Below are 20798 nucleotides of genomic sequence, written 5' to 3' on the forward strand. Positions count from 1 at the left end.
GATAGCATACCTTGGCTCTCATGGCGGAGACAGGACGACGGTGTTACGATTTGTTTGAAGAAACCCTAATCGGCGATTTGACGATGAAACTACCAAAAGGTTAAAGCTAAGGAAAAACAGGCTTTATAACCGCACAGGGGGCACACACACATATCTCTGAAACCCTAGGGGAAGGGCATTAGGCCGACAAATATTTGGGCTTTATTGTTAGGCCCATCCGTCTGTAGGTTTAGACAATGGGCCCATTATGTTCCTTTTCTGTTTTGCATTAATTACAAGATACAACACAGTGACTGTTCATCTGTAGAATTTGTAATACGTTTGAAAAAACATTGCTAATTTCCTGTACGAATGATAACAACGTTAAAATCTAACGGATTATATCATCAAAAATCTAATGTGATATTATACTAACGGATTATGTTAAATTAACACTGTCGACGGGCTGAATAAAAAACATAAACATATATACACATAACACGCACATATACATATATATACACACATACATATATGTATATATTTGTATGATATTTCCCCTTTGGATATTGTAATTTCTCGTTGCTCCGGTGGCCCTGCACTTCGACCTATAACACACTAGAATCGCTTTATATACCGAGCCCTTCAATGATACACCCCATGAATTGATTCACTAGCGAGAAATCATAGATTCATTTGGGAAGGAGTATTCATCTATGTTTACGCAATCTTCTAGAAGATGTAAATGGACCGTAAATGGACCGTAAGAAAAGTGAAATTCTGGATTATCCAATAAAAAATCTAATAGATGAGATGTTAAAAGGTTTTGTTTTGGCACCATATTTAAATTAGATAGCACTCAAAATAACGTGCAATGCAAAGGGGTTGTGCGTATATGGAGAATCGTGTGCGTTACTGTGGTCAATGCCGAGCCTCAAGGAATATGGAGCATCATGACCAATAGTTATGTCTATAGTTTAGTTTTTTTTTTTTTTTATAACCAGGATGGTTCCTCGGGCCTTCGACCCAACTACATCCACCCTAGACTCGGAACCAGCCTTTGTATATGAACCATTTTAGTCCAGAAATTACATCCCTACCCACCAGTGGAATCGAACCCACGACCTTAAGGATGACTTTGTCACCTCTCCGCCACTAGGCCACCAACTGTTGGGTCTATAGTTTAGTTTGTTTCCAAATACCGATACCGATCAAAACTCACAGTCCATCGGTTAGGCAAATACATTAACGATAACATGTATCACAGTATAAACACGTTTAAGAAGAGATGCAACTATATATTATATGAATCAAATATCCCTTTCTATAACCTTTCTTCGTGTATGAAATTGAAAACTATACCATACTCAAATACACATAAAACATGCAGCGAGTTTTATGAGATATATGAATCTATGACCTTTAACCAATCGAGCTTTTAACCTCTAATAAGCTCCTAAACCAATAATTTCCAAGAAACCCGCTCACCGTTTATCAAAGGGAGGTATTTTATTGGCATCATATTAATCTTCTCTTCATGCAATCCCTGAAAATAAAAACAGGAGAAACTCTATTTTGCCCTATAAAGAATATCCTGAAATCCGCATGCAAGCCCCTCCAAAAGAACAATCTTGATGTCATGTCCCCGACAAACTCCGGAGGCCTGCCCTGAAATTTCCGGCTCACCACGCGTATATGTAGTAATATCGACGATGCAACAGTCAATGAAATTCTGACGGAATATTTAGAAACCCATCAAGACTTGCATCCATATAGTCCCAAATACTGCTCGGAGGGTACTCATCTTCGCCGGCAAACGGCCAAACCGCCGGAGAACCCGGTACGCCTATAAAACCCGGATCTATACCCGAAGTCACCGGGTCCACCGCATGCGATGGCTGAGCCACCGCCGATATCGGCAGGGACGAACCCACCGATCCAGCGAGAGAATTCCCATCCCCCACCGAATTGTTATGATTATTGCTACTGTTATTCTCAACACAAGAACCACCACCTTGCGCATGTCCTAACGGTAAGTTAACGCCGTTTGGGAGCTGAAACGACGCCGTGTGCCCGCCGGAGGATCCGACACAATCTCCGAAGTGAAAATTCTGATACTGTTGTTGTTGCTGAAGATGATGATATTGTAAACCAACTTGGAGAAACTGGTTCTGTTGCTGTTGTTGTAGCAGTTGTTGATGAGGAAAAACCAAACCTTGCGACAACATCGATGCTGCGTCATTAGGGCACAACAAAGCGGACCCACCAAGGAGAATATTCTGGTAATGGAAACCGTACGGACCAAACCCTCCAGCAGAGACGGGACCGGAGAATCCGGCGGGGCGAGGGAGGAGAGGCCTTAGGGTTTGCGTCGATGACGTGGCGGAGGAGGATGATGACGACGTGGTTGCGGAGGAAGATGACGTGGCGGCGGAGGGAGAGGAAGGGGTGAGGTTGAGCTGGGCGCGTGAGCCGTAGAGGAATAGAGCGGCTCGATCGTACGCTCGAGCTGCGTCCTCGGCGGTGGAGAAGGTGCCGAGCCACTTACGTGTCCGTTTACGTGGCTCTCGGATCTCGGCCACCCACTTGCCCCAGCTGCGTTGCCGGACGCCGCGGTACCGGAACTTGGCGTTGTCGGGGCCACCTTTGCCCTTGCGTTTGCGTTGCGCGTTGGCGCTGGCGCTGGCGGTGGAGTCGCTGGCTGTGCTACCGCTATCGGCGTTTTGGGTCTGGGACGTTAGGGTTTCCTTGCAGTCTGGGTTATTATCATCGTGTTGGGAAGGCAAAGGTTCCATTAGAGAGAGAGAGAAGGGAAAGAAAAAAAATACAAGAGCGAATCAAGAAGCGAAGTTCACTGCCCTAAGTTTGGATGTGGCCTTTGTGAATGGTCGATCAGGGCGGTGCTTTTTCTCTCTTTTATACACTCCACTCTTCCCTCTCCATTTTTACTCCCTCTCTCTTTTATTTTTACTCGTCCAATCAATTATTTATTACATTTCTATTATATGTAATTAATATCTGATGCATGTAATAGTTCCTAGTGGAATTTGGTTAGACTTCATATACATATCCTTGGCGATTAAAGTTTGTCTAACTTGTATATCATTCGTTCATTATTTCACCATCTAATATTTTAAATTGATTCATGGAATATATATATATATATATATATATACTGACAAACTTTTAAAGAATTACTGATCTGTTTATATATATGACTTCCCAGCGTGCTACCTTTCTTCATGTTTTTTTTTTTTGCCAGGAATATATGATTGGAATTGTACAAAATATAGTCACGAAAAAACATAATATAACGCTGTATAAGAAAGTATAAGGTTAGAACTTATATAAATAGTATATTATTGAGTATTGATAATGGAGCCAAATACCAAACGGTGGATGTGTTACAGATCGCTCGCTCGAGCCATAAGACATTGGCCGCTCTTGTGACCACCAGGAGAATGAAAACTCCCTCTCTGGATCGCTGATCGCAGTGGATGGCGTTGACCGTTGACCCTCTAAATCCCAGTGTTGATTTCTTTTATGTATATTATATATTTTTCTGTAAATTATTAATCCATCATTTTAAATTCTGTCTCTTGGATGCACATTTTTTTTTCTCTCTTTCTCATATTTTCTCTTTATTTTTACGGGTATACTGGAGCAAGAAGCGAAAATGCCTACAATTTTAGAGGAAAAAAAAATCCAACTATAAAGTTTTCAGTGTATCAATCTGAATCTATATATACCATCGATAGAGTATTTGGTTATCAATTTTGCATGATACTATATGTATAAGAAAAAATAGGAAACTTTACAATATTGTTTTAATTTCATTTAATTTTAAAATTTTACATTGTATTTTATAAGAATTAGATTAATTGATTATAATTGTGCAAATAATATAATCCTCAATAAGACTGCAGGCAGCTAATACTAACCAAAGTATATCATACAAAAGTTAGATTCAGTTTTAGAATCAATCGATATCATTGAGATACTATGAGAAGCTCACATGTAATATCCATTATTATAAATTCACATTCGAAAAAATTTACTTATATTTAAGAAAAAACAAAACTCACGAGTAAAGGTAGATACACGAAAATAAACATTTCTATATCTAGACATTTTGTGAAAGTTTATATTTAGACTAGCCTCGTATATATACACGAATACGAACCTATATATGGTTTGTCAGTTATTGTGTCATGTCATGCACATAAACGGCAGGATATCACGAGTTCGTTCATAACCAATATCAGCAGTATCCATGATAGCCAACACATATATATATAGTCAAGGATACGTACAATCACATATGTCGGTCCGACACACTTGTAATGTATTATCGAAATAAAATCTACTTTGTGGGTAAGAAATATCTAGAAGCATATATATATATATATATCCAATAATATATGACCTCCTTTTACTGGAAAACTATAATAAACTAATTTGCAGGCTGCAACCACTGGAGGAAGGTCGACCAGAGGAAGAGTGCGGAAGGGTTTTGGAATTTGTAAACATTTATTTATTTATTTATATCAAAACATTTTTTTTTGTCCCAAGTTTCCATTTTCGGAAAATACCTAGATTTGGTCCCCAAGACAAAACACTGTCCTTAATTGTGATTTTTTTAAAAAAACTGCTTATGTTAATGTTTCAAAGGTTATATGATTTTTCTGTCTAATAAAAACATCGCACAAACCGGTAACCTAATCACAAATAATCACCTTAGAAATATTTTTGGGGTAATCGGATATCCTAAATCAAAATTTAAACTAATTTCAGGATTGAGAATTAGTTATGTTTCCAAATTTGAGATTCAAATTCAGAAGAAGATAGACATTTTGCATTCCGTTTTAATAGTTTACATTGGAAATGGCTTTTTTGTTAAAGGACATTGGAAATGTTGTGTGAGTAAGAAGATATATGCATGTGAACATATAGAATTCCATTTTCCCATCTTTAATTTGTTCACACACTGATCATTCGCAATCAATATTTACAATGGGTGTTAAAAAAAAAAAAACTGAATCCACATGAAGGGAAATCAATTAATCATCTGACAGGAATATAAAAAATAGGAATTTTTTTTTTTGGGGAATTTTGCATGAGGGGGGGTGAGTTGTCCACGAAGGACATCGTCCACAAAGAACAAAAACTTTAAGAGAAGGGGGGGCGCCAACCATTGCCTCGTAACTCTCACCCTCTTTTGTGCATCCTCAGACACCAACTAGTTGCGCCATAACTTATTGCGTTTTATCCACATTTATATCATAATCATACACCTACCTCATATCATATGTGTGCATGTGTTTTGTATCTCTCTCTCTCTCTCTATATATATATATATGTGTGTGTGTGTGTGTGTTTCGTATCTTTAAGTTGTAAAAGAGGATTTGGTAAGTTATGACGTTAATTATTTTGGACTTTCGTTAATTATCAAATCGATATGGATATATGCGTATATATACATATATCCATCTTCTTCACTCACAAATTAACGTTCTTTGTTTGGTTTTTGCCTACCGAAATTGTGAAAAAGGCATTTCGCAAATGACAAATGGAAATAATTCTCCCCATGTTTTGTGTTTGTATTTTCTGATAAAAATTGATAATTGGCCATAGATATATTATCCGAATCAATAATGATTTATCTTAGATTATGATTTTTCTGTGGTTGCATGCCAACTGTACTGCATGGTTTTTTGGATAACTAATATTATTGAACTAGAAGATAAATGTTCATGTACCCAAAAACGGTGGGCTGCACATGTACGAGAATCATGAAGCTAGGAATAATATTCCACACGCGCACACACACACACACACATATATATATATATATATATATATACACACATCGGCATAACCAAGAAAATAGTGGAGTTATAATTTGAAAAGAGCTATGTGTATATATATCTAACAATTGTGTTCAACAATATTCTCATCGGCATAAAGATTCTCCGCATCTCCCGGTGGCTTTGCGACAAAATCCTCCTCCTGTCTCTGAGGAATCATATCTATATGCGTGTGTAACTAGATACACATATATATACGTTCAAGTGTGAGTGAGTGCGCCTGTATGGATAATTGTATATATATATATATATATATATATATATATTCCTGTGAAAGCCAACAGCACTCCTACGAAAATAAAAGGAGAATGAAATCAGGATTAGACACACATGGAATCGAAAAAACGATACCAAATGGGAAACAAAAAAAAAACAACAATACTAAAATGATCGTGAATCGAACAAATTTAAGCAAAATTTTTAAAGGTACATACAGGTACCAGATACGAGATTATCCTAATGCTGGTGAGAGACGTGGGGCTGTGGATTGTATGCGTTTATATATATATATAGTTTCGGGCTCGCCCTCTACTGGATATCAAGCCACAGAGAAACCCGTTTGGATTCGAAGTCTTTTTATGGTATTATAATGGGCCGTTCATGCCGGGTTCTCTTACAATAAGTTTGTGAAATTATTTTATATGCTTGGTGGGTTTCGGATGGCGATTTCCATGGCAATCGTGAGTTGATTATTGGACCGACATTTTACAATATTGATATTTCCAAGCAACATTATGTGCGGGTTTCAATTTTATACAAGCACATTAGTTGGTTTTTGTTTTAAAAAAATGGAGATCATAGAACTATATTTTACGAATGTATATCTATGATATATTTTTTAATAAAGGATGTAATATTAGAATAAAAAATCAAATTACATACTTTTACCCAAAAAAAATCAAATTAAATAAAATATAACGACATATAAATTGTGATACAATTTTTTATATTCTCGAATGAGCTCTATATTCCATTTATAATTTGTAGATTTGTACAAAAAAAAGGAAAAAAAAACGTGTAGGTCCAATCTTGTCATATCGTAAATCGTTCTGTAAATCACTTGCTAACCTGAAGGTAACTTCGAATAATATATTAAAACAATGAAATATAAAAAGTTAGATATTAATAATGTTTTGTGGACTAATATTTAACAGTCAAATTATTCGGTCCAGTCATTTATTTTTAATGATTTTTAACTTTTAATATGTATATATATATATATATATATATATATATGCAGGTTTTGAACAATACATCTACCATTGATTTGGATAAAAAAATCATTATATCATGATTACCTACCGTTCACTGGAGGTCGAAGGTGAATAATGAAAATTGCAATGTTTTAGGAAATGAAATAAAAGGAAGTAAATAAAGTCAAAGGTCAATCTAATCGAGTCAACGCATCAGGCGGTTCAAGATTTTTAAGAAAATTAATTAGCTCTTTAACTGTCAGGACTTGTCATAAGATTATCGTACGCGTTAACGGCGCTTGACGGAACGGCGACCATAACTTTAACGGCGTCGTTTTGGTCGGGAACCGGAAGCAGCAAACAGTACCGGTCACAACATACCGATCCAACGTGAACCGGTTTACCCAAACTGAAATCGAGCCGCTCTAAACCAAGCCTTGACCACTGCGACAGTATCAGGACCCCCACCGAGTCAGGACTCGCTCTCGCCTTGCTCACCGCTTCGACCACCGATTTTACGTACTCGTCGTCGACTCGTTCCTTGGCGCGTTTCACGAGCATCGTCGCGTGACCTAACCCCTTCTCCGTCAAATCTTTAACGGTGGTTTGCGCGCATCCGACAACGAACGCGTTACCGTAGAACCCGTTGGGTAGATTCGGTTTGACTCGGTCCCTTACGTTGATGCTGAAGAGAAGCTTCAGGGTCTGTTTCGAGGGAAGGTTCAGTGATCTCGCCCAGCTCCGCCATACATGCGCCGAGAGCACCTCAAATGACGTGGGTTTCAGCTCACTGAGTCGACTAGCGAGTTTCTTCAGCTCAACGAGTTGCTGTCTCGCGAAAACGACGCAAGTAGGGGCGAGTCGCTCGGCGGAAAAGCGGTTAAGAAACCCACACAAATCCGGGGCTCGGTTGAACTCGGGATGACTCAGTGAGTCACAACCCGGCGGAGGCGGTTTCCACGGGGACGGGTCGAGCAGGTGGCGATCCCACACGTGTTTCCGCTTCATCTCGGTGTGACACGGCCAGTTTCTGGATAGCTCGGCGAACAAGTTGAGAAACTCGGAGCTTCCGATACCGTCGGAGACGCAGTGGTTGATACCGAAGGCCAATGCAGCGCCGCCGTCTCGGAGCCACGTCAGCTGGACGACGAGGGGTGGGCCCCCCGCGAGGACATCGCCGACGTTGAGGGAGAGGAGCTTCCTCCAGCTGGTCACGTGCCTTGGGGCTCTCTGGAAGTCGTGGCACGTGAGGTTGTCGGAGACAGCTTCGAGGAACAGAGCACCTTGGCCACGGCAAAGAACTTCGAGACCCGACCCGTCAGATCTCTCTCGGACTCGGCCGGCGAAGGGAAAGTAAGGAACGAGGGAGCGAGAGAGAGCGGATTTGACCCGACCCGTGAGAGAAACCGGGTCAGAACCGGGTCGGGGACGGTAGACGAAAAGGTACTCGATGGTGAATCGAAGGAAGAGCTGAGAATCTAAGGCGGAAAGAGACAGAACAGAGGAAGGTGTCGGGTCTGAAGGAGTTACAACCGTGGCGTCCTTCACGTGAACAGAGGATCCCATGCTTTGTGCTCTGATTTTTTTCCGAGAAGCTGAAGAAGAAGAGAGAGAGAGAGAGAGACGTGGGGCTGTGGATTGTATGCGTTTGTATATATGTGTGCGTGTATATTCATGCACAGAAAGACCAGACAAGTAAGATTAATTTGTCTTTCCTTTCTTTTTTTTCCTTAAAATGTTTTTTCCTGCCATTGCTGTGTATGGTGCATGTATGTATATATACGTGTATGCGTTATCTGTTTGTATGTAATTTCCGTTTAAACGTGCCCTTGCTGATTTGGGGCTTTTGATCCTTTTATCTACCTACTTGACGTCTAATTTGTTCTTGAAAAAAGTGACGAGACCCATTTCATGCAATGTAGATATATGAAGCATGCCCTCTACTGACTCATGCAAATTAATGTTTAGTGGTCGAGCAAAGAGAAATTGCAATTTTCAGCAAAAGCAACACTTAACATGCCCTCCGACTTGAAATCAAATCAAATGTCTCATACATACATGCATATATGCATACAACATGCAACATGCATGCATACATTTAGAGACATACACACGTACAATTTGCAAAAATGTGATACAATTATAAATTTGCATGATATATGATAAAATATTTATCATAAACTCAATAACTAGTTTATCATTATTCTTGATATAGGAAAGTAGATTAATGAGATTGGTGGGTGGTCTATAAAAAAAAATGTGATGCGCTTTGTTGTCATTGGAATGGGGAAGTCTTGCATGTGTCTTTAACAGTGAAAGATTTGGTGCCAAGATTCTCGTGGCATAGCTTTATAGAACCAAGAGATTTTAAAAAATATATATTTACTTAGTAATAGAATATATGTATTGCCACAATTAAGTTGGATTTCAATAAAATTTTGAACCAAATATCTTTTTTAAAAGTCGATAAATACAAAAGAAGAAGAATAATTCGGAATTATACTAATCATAAATGTTTACTTATATATACACATACATGTAACTGACGTCTGACGGACGACAGTTTGGATACATTGAGATTTGAATGTTCAAATTATTCTACAAATAATGGTTATATAAATCAAAATCAGAGGAACTTTGTTTTATATATATATATAGATTTGCTGTGTGGTCAATTTTCGTATGGACCCAGAAATATTTGAATTTCATATAATAAAACGTGGTAGGATTTTGTTTTCTTATGAAAGCTGGATATTTTACCTGATTTAAAGTAAACAAAATAATTTTATAATGGTGATAAAAATAGTAAAAACATCGGACCTTTTGTATCTTTCAGCGTTCACATTCTGTGGGCAATCATCGAGTCGACTCAGTCCAATGCGATACTAGTTATACACCAGTGATTTTTTTTTTTAATAAAAGAGAGATCATTTAAAATATTAACTTTAAGCGGTATTTTTTTTTTCTTTTTATACTTATTTTCAGATTTTTATATTTGATTTTTTTTTTATAAATCTATTACGTTTTATTTTTATTATATAAAAAAAATGAACAAATTGATTAGTTAAGAAAGGTACTTTTGTTTTTGTACAAAATAGGTGGGATTGATCCGATATTCTTTTTCTGAAAAGAAATTTGGAAGATATGGAAAGATTTTGTATTATTTTTTTTTTTTGAAAAAAAGGAGAAGATGCTGCTTTTCTTGAGAAGATGGATGTAATGGAAGGGACACACTAAAGTGTGTTTGTGCAAGTTACTACACTTGTTTCATAGTTGCACGACATGTGAATGGTTTTGTACTATAACTTCTCTCTCTCTCTCTCTCTCTCTCTAGGGAGAGACTGAGGGCAGCTCGTGTACTTGGCCGATACACGGAAACATCTGCAAAACCCAAGAAGCCCGAAATGGGAAGCAAATTGTTGGATGCAATGAAGGAGAGTGACAAGAAAGCGAGGAAGAAACCGGGTCTTCCAGAGGCACCCACCAACTTGTTCGATGATAGCAAGAGAGGATTGCCCAAAGGCTTCACCTTTCAGTTCCCCGGCGGCAACGACATTCTTGTAATCGCTTTCTCCTTCGTTTTGATTAGCACTGTAAATTATGTTTTCTATACACATTGGGGGGTTTGAGGAACTTTTTAATGTGGAATTTTGTAATTTAACATGAAGAAATATAATTCCATGATGGAATATATTCAATAGAACGAGTGGTATTACCCTAGATCATAAAGTAGATTTATGCGATATTAATTGCAATGAAAATTTGATGAAAATGTTTACACCATAATATTTGGGGGTGATATAGAAGGATTAATTTTTGATCCACTTAAAACATGATGTAGAAATTATATGTAGCGAATATCATATAATAGATCATTGTGCAAAATATAAATTGAACCGTAAACTAGTATTTATGAATTGTCATTTAAATTGATATGAAATTGTGAGATCTCTTAAACCTTGAAGGCTTGAACAATTCACAACAATGGTGGTATAATTGTTAGGACCCAAAATGTAAAAACTCGATTTATTATTTTTTTTTCTATTTGATATTATCACAAAATTTGACATTATCTTAAAATATTGGATCATGTATGAAGTTTAATTAACTTCTAAATACTCATGCTTTATAGGAAGAATAAAAATTTCCAATACACACACACACACACCAAAAGTTATCGTGGAACGTGAATGTATATAATCATAATTACCTATAAAGGTATAGAATTGTTGTTGTGTATGATGAAAATGGAATCAAAGAGGGGAAACCATTTTCGTACGATTGTAAGACCAAATATCGTGGAAATGATCATGTTGTCCTAAAAGATTGTACTATATATATAAGGACAAGTTTTATTTGTCAATCCAGAAATAAATTATGAGTTTAATTGAAATATATGTAAAAATATGGAAATCTTGATGGTTGGTTTTGAAAAATTAGGGCAAAATGGAATGGGTGGAAGAAGTGTGACAAGTGTGGAAGGAAGACTCGTGCTTTGTCGGGGCCTATCCATGGACCCAACACCGGACATAATAGGTTGGTATAATTGCTTCGCATTTAATCTATAACCAATGAAATTCATACTTTATTTAATTATATAAATAAAAAACCGGTGTGTTAAATTCTCAAAACTTTCTTAATTCAATTGGTCGACCGAATTGTATAATATAAGCAAAGATAACTTATGAATAAATTCCATAAATTCCATTATTTTGCATCTGTATAATATATGTCTTTAATGTGTATGTACTTATGGAATAGTTGATTAGAACATACAAATTCATAATATATATATGTATCATAAACTATGATTTTATTGAGAGTTTCATAGATGCCAAGTTGATGGCCTTCTTTATCCTAACATAAAATTAATCAGCTTAATTAAGGCCATGCACATATGTCATCTCCAACATTTGCCCCATTTCATGTAAATCAATAGCGTGTGTGTGTGTATATATATCATGGATCAAATCTATATATATAAAATCATTTAATTTATTTGAAAGAAATTAGGAAATAGTAGTAGGCGTGCGAAGTGGGATTGAAAATTTGGAGGAGAGGTGAGTGAGGATATGATGATTTAAGAAGATAGAGAGGCATCAAAACATATATATGCCTTTATTCCAACACTATATCCGATAGGTACGTGCCACAATGCCATACGTATACATGTCGCCCAAAAAAGGAATTATCTTTGTGATTTCGGTTCACTCTATGCAAATATTGGGGCCTCACAAGATTTGGTGGTCACTAGACTCGGCCATATATATATATATATATTCCTTTTCCTTTTTGGTTGTCTCCTCTAACGTTATCTTCTTCCATTAATTTCATTTGAAAAAAAAAAATGCATATGAAATATACTTTTCTTTGTTAGGATCTTATGTCTACCAAAAAACGGGTTCGGTAGATATCTTACAAAATTTATAGCCATGCTTAATTATACATACATATATATATATATATATATATGTCACAATAATGAGTGCGAATATAGATTTGGGATGAAATGTGGATTGGTCAATACTAGGAAGGAAGGCACATTTGTATGTGTGGGAGAGAAGATCCAATGCGAGGAAATATAAAGATAAAGACAAATATCATTGTCGGGGAGTAATTTACGTCATGTGCGATCTATCAACACGAAATTTCCAAACAAAAGGGGTAGGCCATCCTATGTTCTTGAAATCATCTTTCTTTCTTTCTTTTTTTCCTTTTAAATTTCTCCCTTATTTAATTATATATATATTACAGATGTTGAAAAGAGATGGACCAACAATGATAATTAACATTGTTTGTAGGTTTTTCTTAGGAAACAGAAGAAAAATGCTAGAAAGAAAGAAATATATCACTTGGACGTGATTTTTTGTTGTTGTTAGAAAAAACGTAATAAGTGTAACAACTTTGCACATATAGTCACATGTGAAATCACGGGACGTGAAGATTCCTTCGAGGTCATCAAAGCAGTGAAAAACAAACGAGGGTGAGAATAGTAATAAAGACAAAGACTGGAAATGCAACCTACGCATGTTCCCAACTTCTCGCTTGAAAATCACACATAGAGCTTTAATTATATATATATATATATATATATACACACACAACCATATATATATATTTACACAAAAATGTGTGTACATACATATACGCATAATGCATATATGTCTGTGTGTAGGCACTAGGCATGTGTTGTCGTGCAATACGTATATATCAACAGTGTACGTATGCATGTGTACATACATACATGAAAGATTCGGGCGTCGAAATCTAAAAGCATGTCACGGGCCTCTTAATTTAATTAGTACGCTTCATTATTTGATACAAAGGGCATCTGTACAGTTTTGATATTCAAGATGAAAGATGGAATTTGTCTGTTTCTGACCAAAGCTTTCAATGGATCGACACATGGTCGGCAATATATGGAATTTTTGCATGGTTAATATTTTCTTCGCGCGTGTCTCAATATATTAGTAAATAGGATAAGCATAGAAATAATTTTAATTTATAATAATTAAAACAGATGTGCATCTTTTAATTAAACACCCGTTATTATTGTTATTTTTATTTTTATTGATGATGTGATATAAGCATTATCTTCATATATTTTTTTTACACCTCTTTGTTATTTGCTTTTCCTTCACAAACACTTGAATACAAGTCTTTTCACCGAAAAGAAAAAGAGGAGATAATCTTTAAAGTTGAATCTTATTCCCAAACCATATCTTGTTAAAAAAAAATTTGTTAGTGATTCACCGAATTTACGTATAGTATTGCCAGTGAGTAACTTATAAGATCCAAACAAAACATATACCTATTTTTTCCAATATGTCCATAGAAATCTCAACTTTATATATATATAATACGTATAAACTTTAGTTAATTTTATCTTGACTAATTACATATTCCATGAATTTATCAATTTAAATACATTAATGAATAATATCGTAATTGAATGGATGCATTTATAATAAAATTGCGATTCAAGATTAAGTTAATTAAACTGTCTATATAAATATAATAAATGATTGTACGTATTTTGATTCTTTTTTTCTCATGTATAACGCGCTGAGTATACCGTAATTTAGGGATACTCCGGTCTTATTTTGCGCCACGTCATTAACTAGTGGGGGATATGATATAATTAATTACTCTCGGATTATGTGCCTAAAACTCAAGGTGAAGGCCATTATATTGTAGCCTAAACAATATAAAGCCCAATTACCCTTGATTGTATCGTCTACCTGCAGGTGTACTGTTCCATGGATGTACCACCGGAAATAGAAACATTATTTTTCTTTCTTTTTTCTGTAACGTTACAGGTGATTAAGGGGGTAAGGAATGTGATGGTAACTATCTATCTATCTATCAATCTATTTATCTATCAATCTATCTATGTTACAAAAGATTATTAGAAATCTAGGTTAAACTTGAGTTTAACCAAAGATATCTCTATCTATAAACACAATCAATCAATCAATCAATCAATCATAGTGGGAGATTGGCAAAGATGAGAGTAATGAGGTTTTTTTTACCTTTAGGGTTTAGGGGTGGGGGTTAAGTTCTTGTCTGAATGAAATATGAAGGCTCTGCTTGTTCAATCTGGACGTGGGTTCCTTTCAGTTGGTATTTCCAGTACCAGGTTCCTGTCTCCATCAGCTCTTGCTTGATGGGTTCCAAGTCTATGTTTAGTCCTGGATAAAAGCCTAATGAGAATGTGTACTGAACTGAATAATAGATTCATCCCAGGTGAGGTTGTGTTCTTCTATCTCAGCTGATGATGTGTTTATTCATTATAGTCATGATGTACTTACTGTTCTTGTCACTGTTACTAGTGTCATTATCTGAAGCAAATGTGTGTTGGAAACCACTGACCTGAATTTCCTGGTGTTATCTTCAGTCTGTGGCTGTCGGGGACTTCAAAAACATGACCTCCCTGCATCATTGGAAGGGAAAAAAAAATACATGAGACTGACGTGAAGATCATCATCATTTGTAGCAAATCCTCTTACCTGTATGGTCACATTGACAGCTTCAAATTCGGCATTTCCATGCAATACAATTTTACATGTCTCAAGCCGACACACCTCATGTTTCCAATACACGTTTGCCTCACAATTCCAGTCGATTCCTCTGTTCACTACCTTGACATTGTGCAACTTACATTTCCCACACCTACAAAAGTTGAATCACTGGTGAATCTGCTGCGTTGGATCCATGCAAGTATCATACAAAAGGAATTGAGATTGATATAAGAGAAACTTGTTTTTTTACCTCTGCCCATATTGTAATATCGGTTCTTCATTTTCGTCGATTCTTGTCGAGCCCATAGCATTTTCGGCTCTGATGATCAGACTACCATCGACCTGTATGGCAGAAAAACAGATCAGCAATGAAAATCGGATTGACAGATTATTGACATTGCTCAACATTGTGGTAGGAATAAGGGTACCTCAACATTGCTCCATGAGAACTCTGCAATTTCTAGTTGCAGTTCTGAGCACTTGGAAATTGACCCTCCACTAAACTGTCGCAATGACAACCATAGATTAAGAGAAAAGAACGCACTATAGTTTGGGAACGGAAGAGAAGATTATTGACTCACTTTCTGTCTGGAAACTTCCCAAAGAGGACCAAGAGCGGGATGCAGAAATATAAGATATGGAGGTGGGGAATCCACATATTTATCATTATCCCCAATCTGAGAGAAATGAAAAGACAGAAGCATGGCTTCATTTTTCCGTTAATGAAGACCCTGAACAACGCAACATAGCAGAGGTTTTAGGTTTTGCTAAACAAATGCGAGAGCTAACCTTGGGAAGTTCGATATCACATTGTGTAAGGAGGTCATACGCATTCCGGAGAACATCCAACAATGCACCATCTGGAGTCTGCAAGACAGATCGAATCAAATCAAGATCCACCCATCATGATTTTGAGGCAAAGCTTGAATTATAAGACAAATTTATCAACCGGCTCTTAAACATGCCAACATGAGGCAGAAAAGGAAACAAAAAACAGAGACTAAGAAGATGTTTCAAAGAAAGATAACCTGGTGTAGTTCAGCACTTGCGTTCTTTCTCTTCTTCTTGGCTGATGATGTGACCCGTCTTCTTTCATTATACACGATAAATGTATCCAGCTTGTCTGCAAAAATCATATCAAGACTAATAATACAAAACCTCAAGGCAGACGTAAACCAACATAATAACATTCAAGTAACTCCACCTTCTATACTGTCATAGCATCTAGATGAAAATGCATTAGAAAAGTAATCCGCAATATTTTGCATCGTACATTCCAGTCTACCCCCGGAAACACTGCAAGATACAAGATTATCGAATTTGTCAGTGATGCTAGCCAAACCTGGATTCAAATATCATAAAATGCAAAAGTGCAGGTGAAGAGTCCATAAAAAAATTTGCGAGTGAAGAAATCAGTATTAACTCATTATCTTTCATTGTAGCTGTTGGCAACAATCTCAATCCAATAAAGGCATCTATCAGAAGCAAAACATCACAGCAAGATTGATGAGATTAAATGGTAAAACAAGGAAGAGCAGAAGTGAATTACCTTTGGAAATCTCCATACTGATTGACATACTCAATTTGCTTCTTTGTATTAAGAACCATATTCGGCAAACTTTTTGCATTATTTCTTGCTCCAACTAATTCGGCGGAAAGTAAGTCCACATATAGAATGTTTGTGTTGGCAGGGAAATCAGCCTGCAAACTTAAGAAAGGAAAGAACGAAAAGAGACATGAGAAAATTCTGGCATCCAGAGCTTAAAAATCAGGGAGAGCTATCAAGGAGACTTGCACTAAAGAAAAGGATAGAATTAGCTGGAGAACAAGAAAATTATGAACAACGCTAGAGATAGATAACCAAAGAGGATACAAAATTACAAGATAACTTAGTATAAAAGTCATTTCTCTGGCTGAAAGAGAGATATGGAGATATCTGTGAAACAAACAAATGCTTTTTTAGCATCAATGAACTCAATGAGTAAAGAACCCGTACCCATTTGAAGACAATGGTTTGCCGGAGATTCCAAATTTATCAAACTCAGTATACTCAATGCATGATATACCATATTCCCACTTCCCATCTAAATTCTTCTTCTCCATCAACACATTAATTCCTTCAGTTGCTCCAGAATTCCTTTTACAGGATGCAAAACCAAGTTTCTGTCACATTAACATTAAGAAATAAATGTTTTGATAATAAACTGCGAGAAGAAAAGGAACTGTTAAAAAGGGTATGTAATTACATAAAGACATGTAAGTCTATACTTAACTGCATAAATTCTTAAACGTATGTAGTTATGAAAGCATAACCATGCTTAAGTAGACAGATGACTCTCAAAATGTAATAAACGAACTTCAATTCTTTAAACCTTGGGCATACAATGAATAGTTTAAATTCCAATTCTTTAAGCCTTTGAATGTCGTTCATACTTCTAAGTTTACTTATACATCATATGCTCTCAAGGAACTCGGTGAATGATATTGTCTTCGAGTGCAGCTAAATATTTGCAGGCAAGGCAACAATAGATGGAAGCATCCTAGTCGCAAAAGCAAGCAACTAATGTTGTGTTAAGTATGCAGGCATTACCTTTTGGTGCCGTAATCCAATCCCAGCCAGTGCCAAGAGGGTCAAATCTGTGGCAGCCACAACGTTACTGCATTATCACAATTATTAGTACAACCTTCAGGTATTGTTGGACATGATTCGATCTCAATTATGGTACTAGAATGTTTCAAGTAGCTAACCTAACTTGTCGAACAGTTGCTCCTTTTCTTCCATGAGCATAAAACCAATCAAAAACACCTTTGTCATAAGCCAATTTCCAAATGACTCCATGGCCACCAGGTTTGCTAACCGGCACAAATGGCTCTGATATTATCCATTTACCATCGTCAGCTCTGACAGCTGGGACGAGAGGCTAGATATCATATATCAAATTTTAGTTGTAAGTAAACCATCCTAGCAACGAAAATGAACAGAAATCGCACAACACGTACTCTTCTTGTACCTGTTCAAAGAGTAGGAAATTTGATTGACCTCTTCCAAACCATCCGAGCCTTCTACAAAGCGAAGTTACATGTTCATGGTTGTTCTTTGCAGGACTTGTCATAATTGCAACTGGCGTGATGCATTGCTTTCCAAAAAGTTTGAAGTAGAGGAACTCTCTAGCCTAGAAATGGCACAAATGATGCACATAGACTCAGTAAAAGGCATAGGCAAACACCCTTTTCCATCACCCAAAACATAAAACTAAAACATTGATCGTTTAACTCCATGGATTTAAGTGTCACACTATACCAGAAGACCTCTGATAAGGCCCTCTAACAAAGTCTGCCCACAATAATTAAGCAATGCCGCAGGAAGGCATTCACCTGTTTCTGGATCAACCAAGCCTAGTCTGTCTGCTGCACCTCCTAGTGGATATATTTCACCCAAGTCTGGCAATCCCTAGAAAGTATAATAAGTTAATAACTTATTATCCAGAAAGCAAGCACAAGACTTTCCAGTTGTTAAAAGGAAAACAGTCTCATACGAACCTCAATTCCCCAAAGTGCCGCCTGAGAAGCATACTCTTTCTTCTGGGTAAGGTCAAGGACGTTAGGAAGGTGTATTTCTAAATACTGCCCATCCAAAGATTCTTCCACAAAATGTGATCGATTAGTAATCTGCCTCCTAGTCGCTTGTTGAAGGAGTTCCAGAACCATAATCTGATATCTGACACAACCACACATGTCTTAGCAGGGGAAAAACAACCAGAAAGGCAAATTTGTTGCACATATCAGGTGACGAAACAAAAAGATAGCCTCCGTGAGTTCACAAAGTCCAACTACATTGCACTGCCAGAATTCAAGTCTACAAACCTATTTCCATTCAGCACCCAGAATAATTACTTAAACAAACACCACAAAATCAATGACACTAGAGCAACTCAATCATGGCATAATGAGTCTCAACCCATTTCCTGGGCTCTTCCCTTTTCCTTTTCTCCAAGAGCGTGAGAAAGGATCTCCCAGCGTTTCATTGTGAAGCAATCAAGAATCATTTCCATGCCTAAGGTTTCATATCCGAACAGCTCATCCCTTCTATATTAACTTCATTCCTTTCAATGCAATGCAATTTAAAATAATCGTGAAGCAAAAGTGATTCTCATTAGTTCCTTCTTTCATGTTCAAAGCATTCAAGTTAACAAAAGAGAAGAACAGAGAAATTTTACCCGATAATTCCTCCAATGCAGTCATAGAACTGTTCAATTTCTTCAAGAAACTTCAAGAACTTCCTCAAGTGACCAACCTCCTCGGCACTTAGCGCCAAACCATGTTCTCTTCTACCTTCGACGTCATTGCTGTTAACGTCGAATCTTTCTATCATCTCCACCAACGCGTAAAGCGCGTTCTTCATCGAACTTCTAGCCGAGGACTCCTCCCTTTCCACAAACGCTTCCTCGTACCCTAGAGAGAACGCGTGTTCTTGTCCCGCCGCGACCAAACATTTGACAACGAACATCTCGCTCGAAGTCAATCCAATCGAACCCAAAACCTCAGCGAAACCGCCGCGATTCTCGGTGAAGAATCGATGGACTCTGGGATCGGCGTTGACGACGGCATCCTTGTGCTGCATTTCCCTCGAAACGGCTAGTTTCGAGCGGAGAGCTTTTAGCCGAGCGATCTCCGACAGGAAATCGTCGGGTTCCGGAGGAGTCGGAGCGGCGCGCTCCACCGGCGCCGTCGTCACGCGTGTCACCTGGTAAGAACATTTCCGGTCCCTGAGCGGAAACTCCAAAGAAGAGGGGAGATAGAGAAGAGGCTTGTTGGGATGGAAACAAGAGGAGGAGGAGGGACGAGAGAAGAGCAAGACCTTGTGGTAATGGTGATGGAGGAAAGGAGAAGCATGAGGTTTGGCCATGGCGAAGGAAAGGAGTGAGAGAGAAGAAGGGGAAGAGATTCCCCGAGGAGGGACAAGAGGAGATTACTGGAAGCATGTACCTTCCTGAAGAAGAAGAAGAGTCTTTCCGTATGTGGATGCCGATATGTGACTCTCATGCGATTTGATCTTTAATCCAACGGTTCAGATTGCCCCGCTTGGATTACACGAAGTCTTCCATGATAATCCAAATTATTAATTAATTGTCATTTGGTCCAAAAAGAAATTCAAATTCATGTTGTAATGTACGTATTAAAAGTAACAACAAATTACCGACATACCCTTTTCCGGCGAAACCACCGTCCACCGGCAAGATTTTCCGATGAAACTCTCGGCCGGAAGATTCTCCGAAAGGCCAACTCAGCGGTCAGCACCGACATCGACACCGCGGTCAAAACCGTTGACTTATTCACCGGATGGCGAGCTTGTTAGTATATATAGTGGGCCAGTTTTGTTCAATGAAGATGGGCCTTGGCCCATAAGCTTACTGCTTTCTCGTTGGCCCTATTACATCATCTTACAATTCTTTTGTAAAACATCCATTTCATATATACAGATCAAAAGGATACAATACATCATTTATCAAGGTGCTTTATAGTAACAAGATATTATTAGGAGACCCGGCGGCGAAAACAATAACACGTGTGTACGTAACACAAACAAACAAATGAACATTATGCAAATTTCGATTTTCCATGAAAAAAACGGAAATTTATATTAGCAAAATGGGAAATCCGAGGTGATAAGAATATTTATTAATATGTGAAAAACAAATGATTCAATTGTCTGTCGACAATATCAAGACATATCTACA

General features: G+C 37.4%; 3 protein-coding genes and 1 long non-coding RNA gene across 4 annotated transcripts in view; all 4 read right to left on the reverse strand.

Annotated features, from left to right (window-relative positions):
- LOC104824326 overlaps window positions 1-122 on the reverse strand; it is a 601-nt gene extending 479 nt beyond the window's left edge. The window contains exon 1 of the long non-coding RNA XR_773427.2: window positions 11-122. This is a non-coding gene — a long non-coding RNA (uncharacterized LOC104824326). The remainder of the gene's footprint in view (window positions 1-10) is intronic.
- Window positions 123-1301: 1179 nt separating this feature from the next.
- LOC104824325 (ethylene-responsive transcription factor ABI4) lies at window positions 1302-2910 on the reverse strand. Its single transcript, XM_010556372.1, has one exon. It carries the CDS (start codon window positions 2772-2774, stop codon window positions 1701-1703), a length of 1074 nt encoding a protein of 357 aa, XP_010554674.1. The 5' UTR covers window positions 2775-2910; the 3' UTR covers window positions 1302-1700.
- Window positions 2911-7105: 4195 nt separating this feature from the next.
- On the reverse strand, window positions 7106-8846 carry LOC104824324 (taxadien-5-alpha-ol O-acetyltransferase-like). The gene has a single exon (XM_010556371.2). It carries the CDS (start codon window positions 8603-8605, stop codon window positions 7292-7294), a length of 1314 nt encoding a protein of 437 aa, XP_010554673.1. The 5' UTR covers window positions 8606-8846; the 3' UTR covers window positions 7106-7291.
- Window positions 8847-14315: 5469 nt separating this feature from the next.
- LOC104824329 (UTP--glucose-1-phosphate uridylyltransferase 3, chloroplastic) lies at window positions 14316-20068 on the reverse strand. Its single transcript, XM_010556375.2, has 17 exons — window positions 19278-20068; window positions 18601-18778; window positions 18362-18511; window positions 18072-18233; window positions 17809-17981; window positions 17651-17717; window positions 17057-17223; window positions 16610-16768; window positions 16265-16356; window positions 16089-16183; window positions 15850-15927; window positions 15642-15737; window positions 15489-15563; window positions 15311-15402; window positions 15049-15211; window positions 14912-14972; window positions 14316-14730 (listed from the first exon to the last, which is right to left on the reverse strand). Exons 1-17 carry the CDS (start codon window positions 19964-19966, stop codon window positions 14594-14596), a joined length of 2634 nt encoding a protein of 877 aa, XP_010554677.1. The 5' UTR covers window positions 19967-20068; the 3' UTR covers window positions 14316-14593.
- Between the last annotated feature and the right edge of the window lie 730 nt (window positions 20069-20798).

This window comes from Tarenaya hassleriana, unplaced genomic scaffold, assembly GCF_000463585.1.
Source record: "Tarenaya hassleriana unplaced genomic scaffold, ASM46358v1 Cleome4, whole genome shotgun sequence".
NCBI classification, from domain to species: Eukaryota; Viridiplantae; Streptophyta; class Magnoliopsida; order Brassicales; family Cleomaceae; genus Tarenaya; species Tarenaya hassleriana.

What these genes read in the sequence shown, in the direction of transcription:
- LOC104824329 (XM_010556375.2), bottom strand. Translation starts at nt 19,966, where the DNA reads ATGGCCAAACCTCATGCTTCTCCTTTCCTCCATCACCATTACCACAAG. An exon ending in TTGGATTACGGCACCAAAAG is followed by an intron (nt 17,224 to 17,650) that starts GTAATGCCTGCA and finishes TTAATGTGACAG; the next exon opens with AAACTTGGTTTTGCATCCTG. An exon ending in CTGTCAATGTGACCATACAG is followed by an intron (nt 14,973 to 15,048) that starts GTAAGAGGATTT and finishes CCAATGATGCAG; the next exon opens with GGAGGTCATGTTTTTGAAGT.
- LOC104824324 (XM_010556371.2), bottom strand. Translation starts at nt 8,605, where the DNA reads ATGGGATCCTCTGTTCACGTGAAGGACGCCACGGTTGTAACTCCTTCA.
- LOC104824325 (XM_010556372.1), bottom strand. Translation starts at nt 2,774, where the DNA reads ATGGAACCTTTGCCTTCCCAACACGATGATAATAACCCAGACTGCAAG.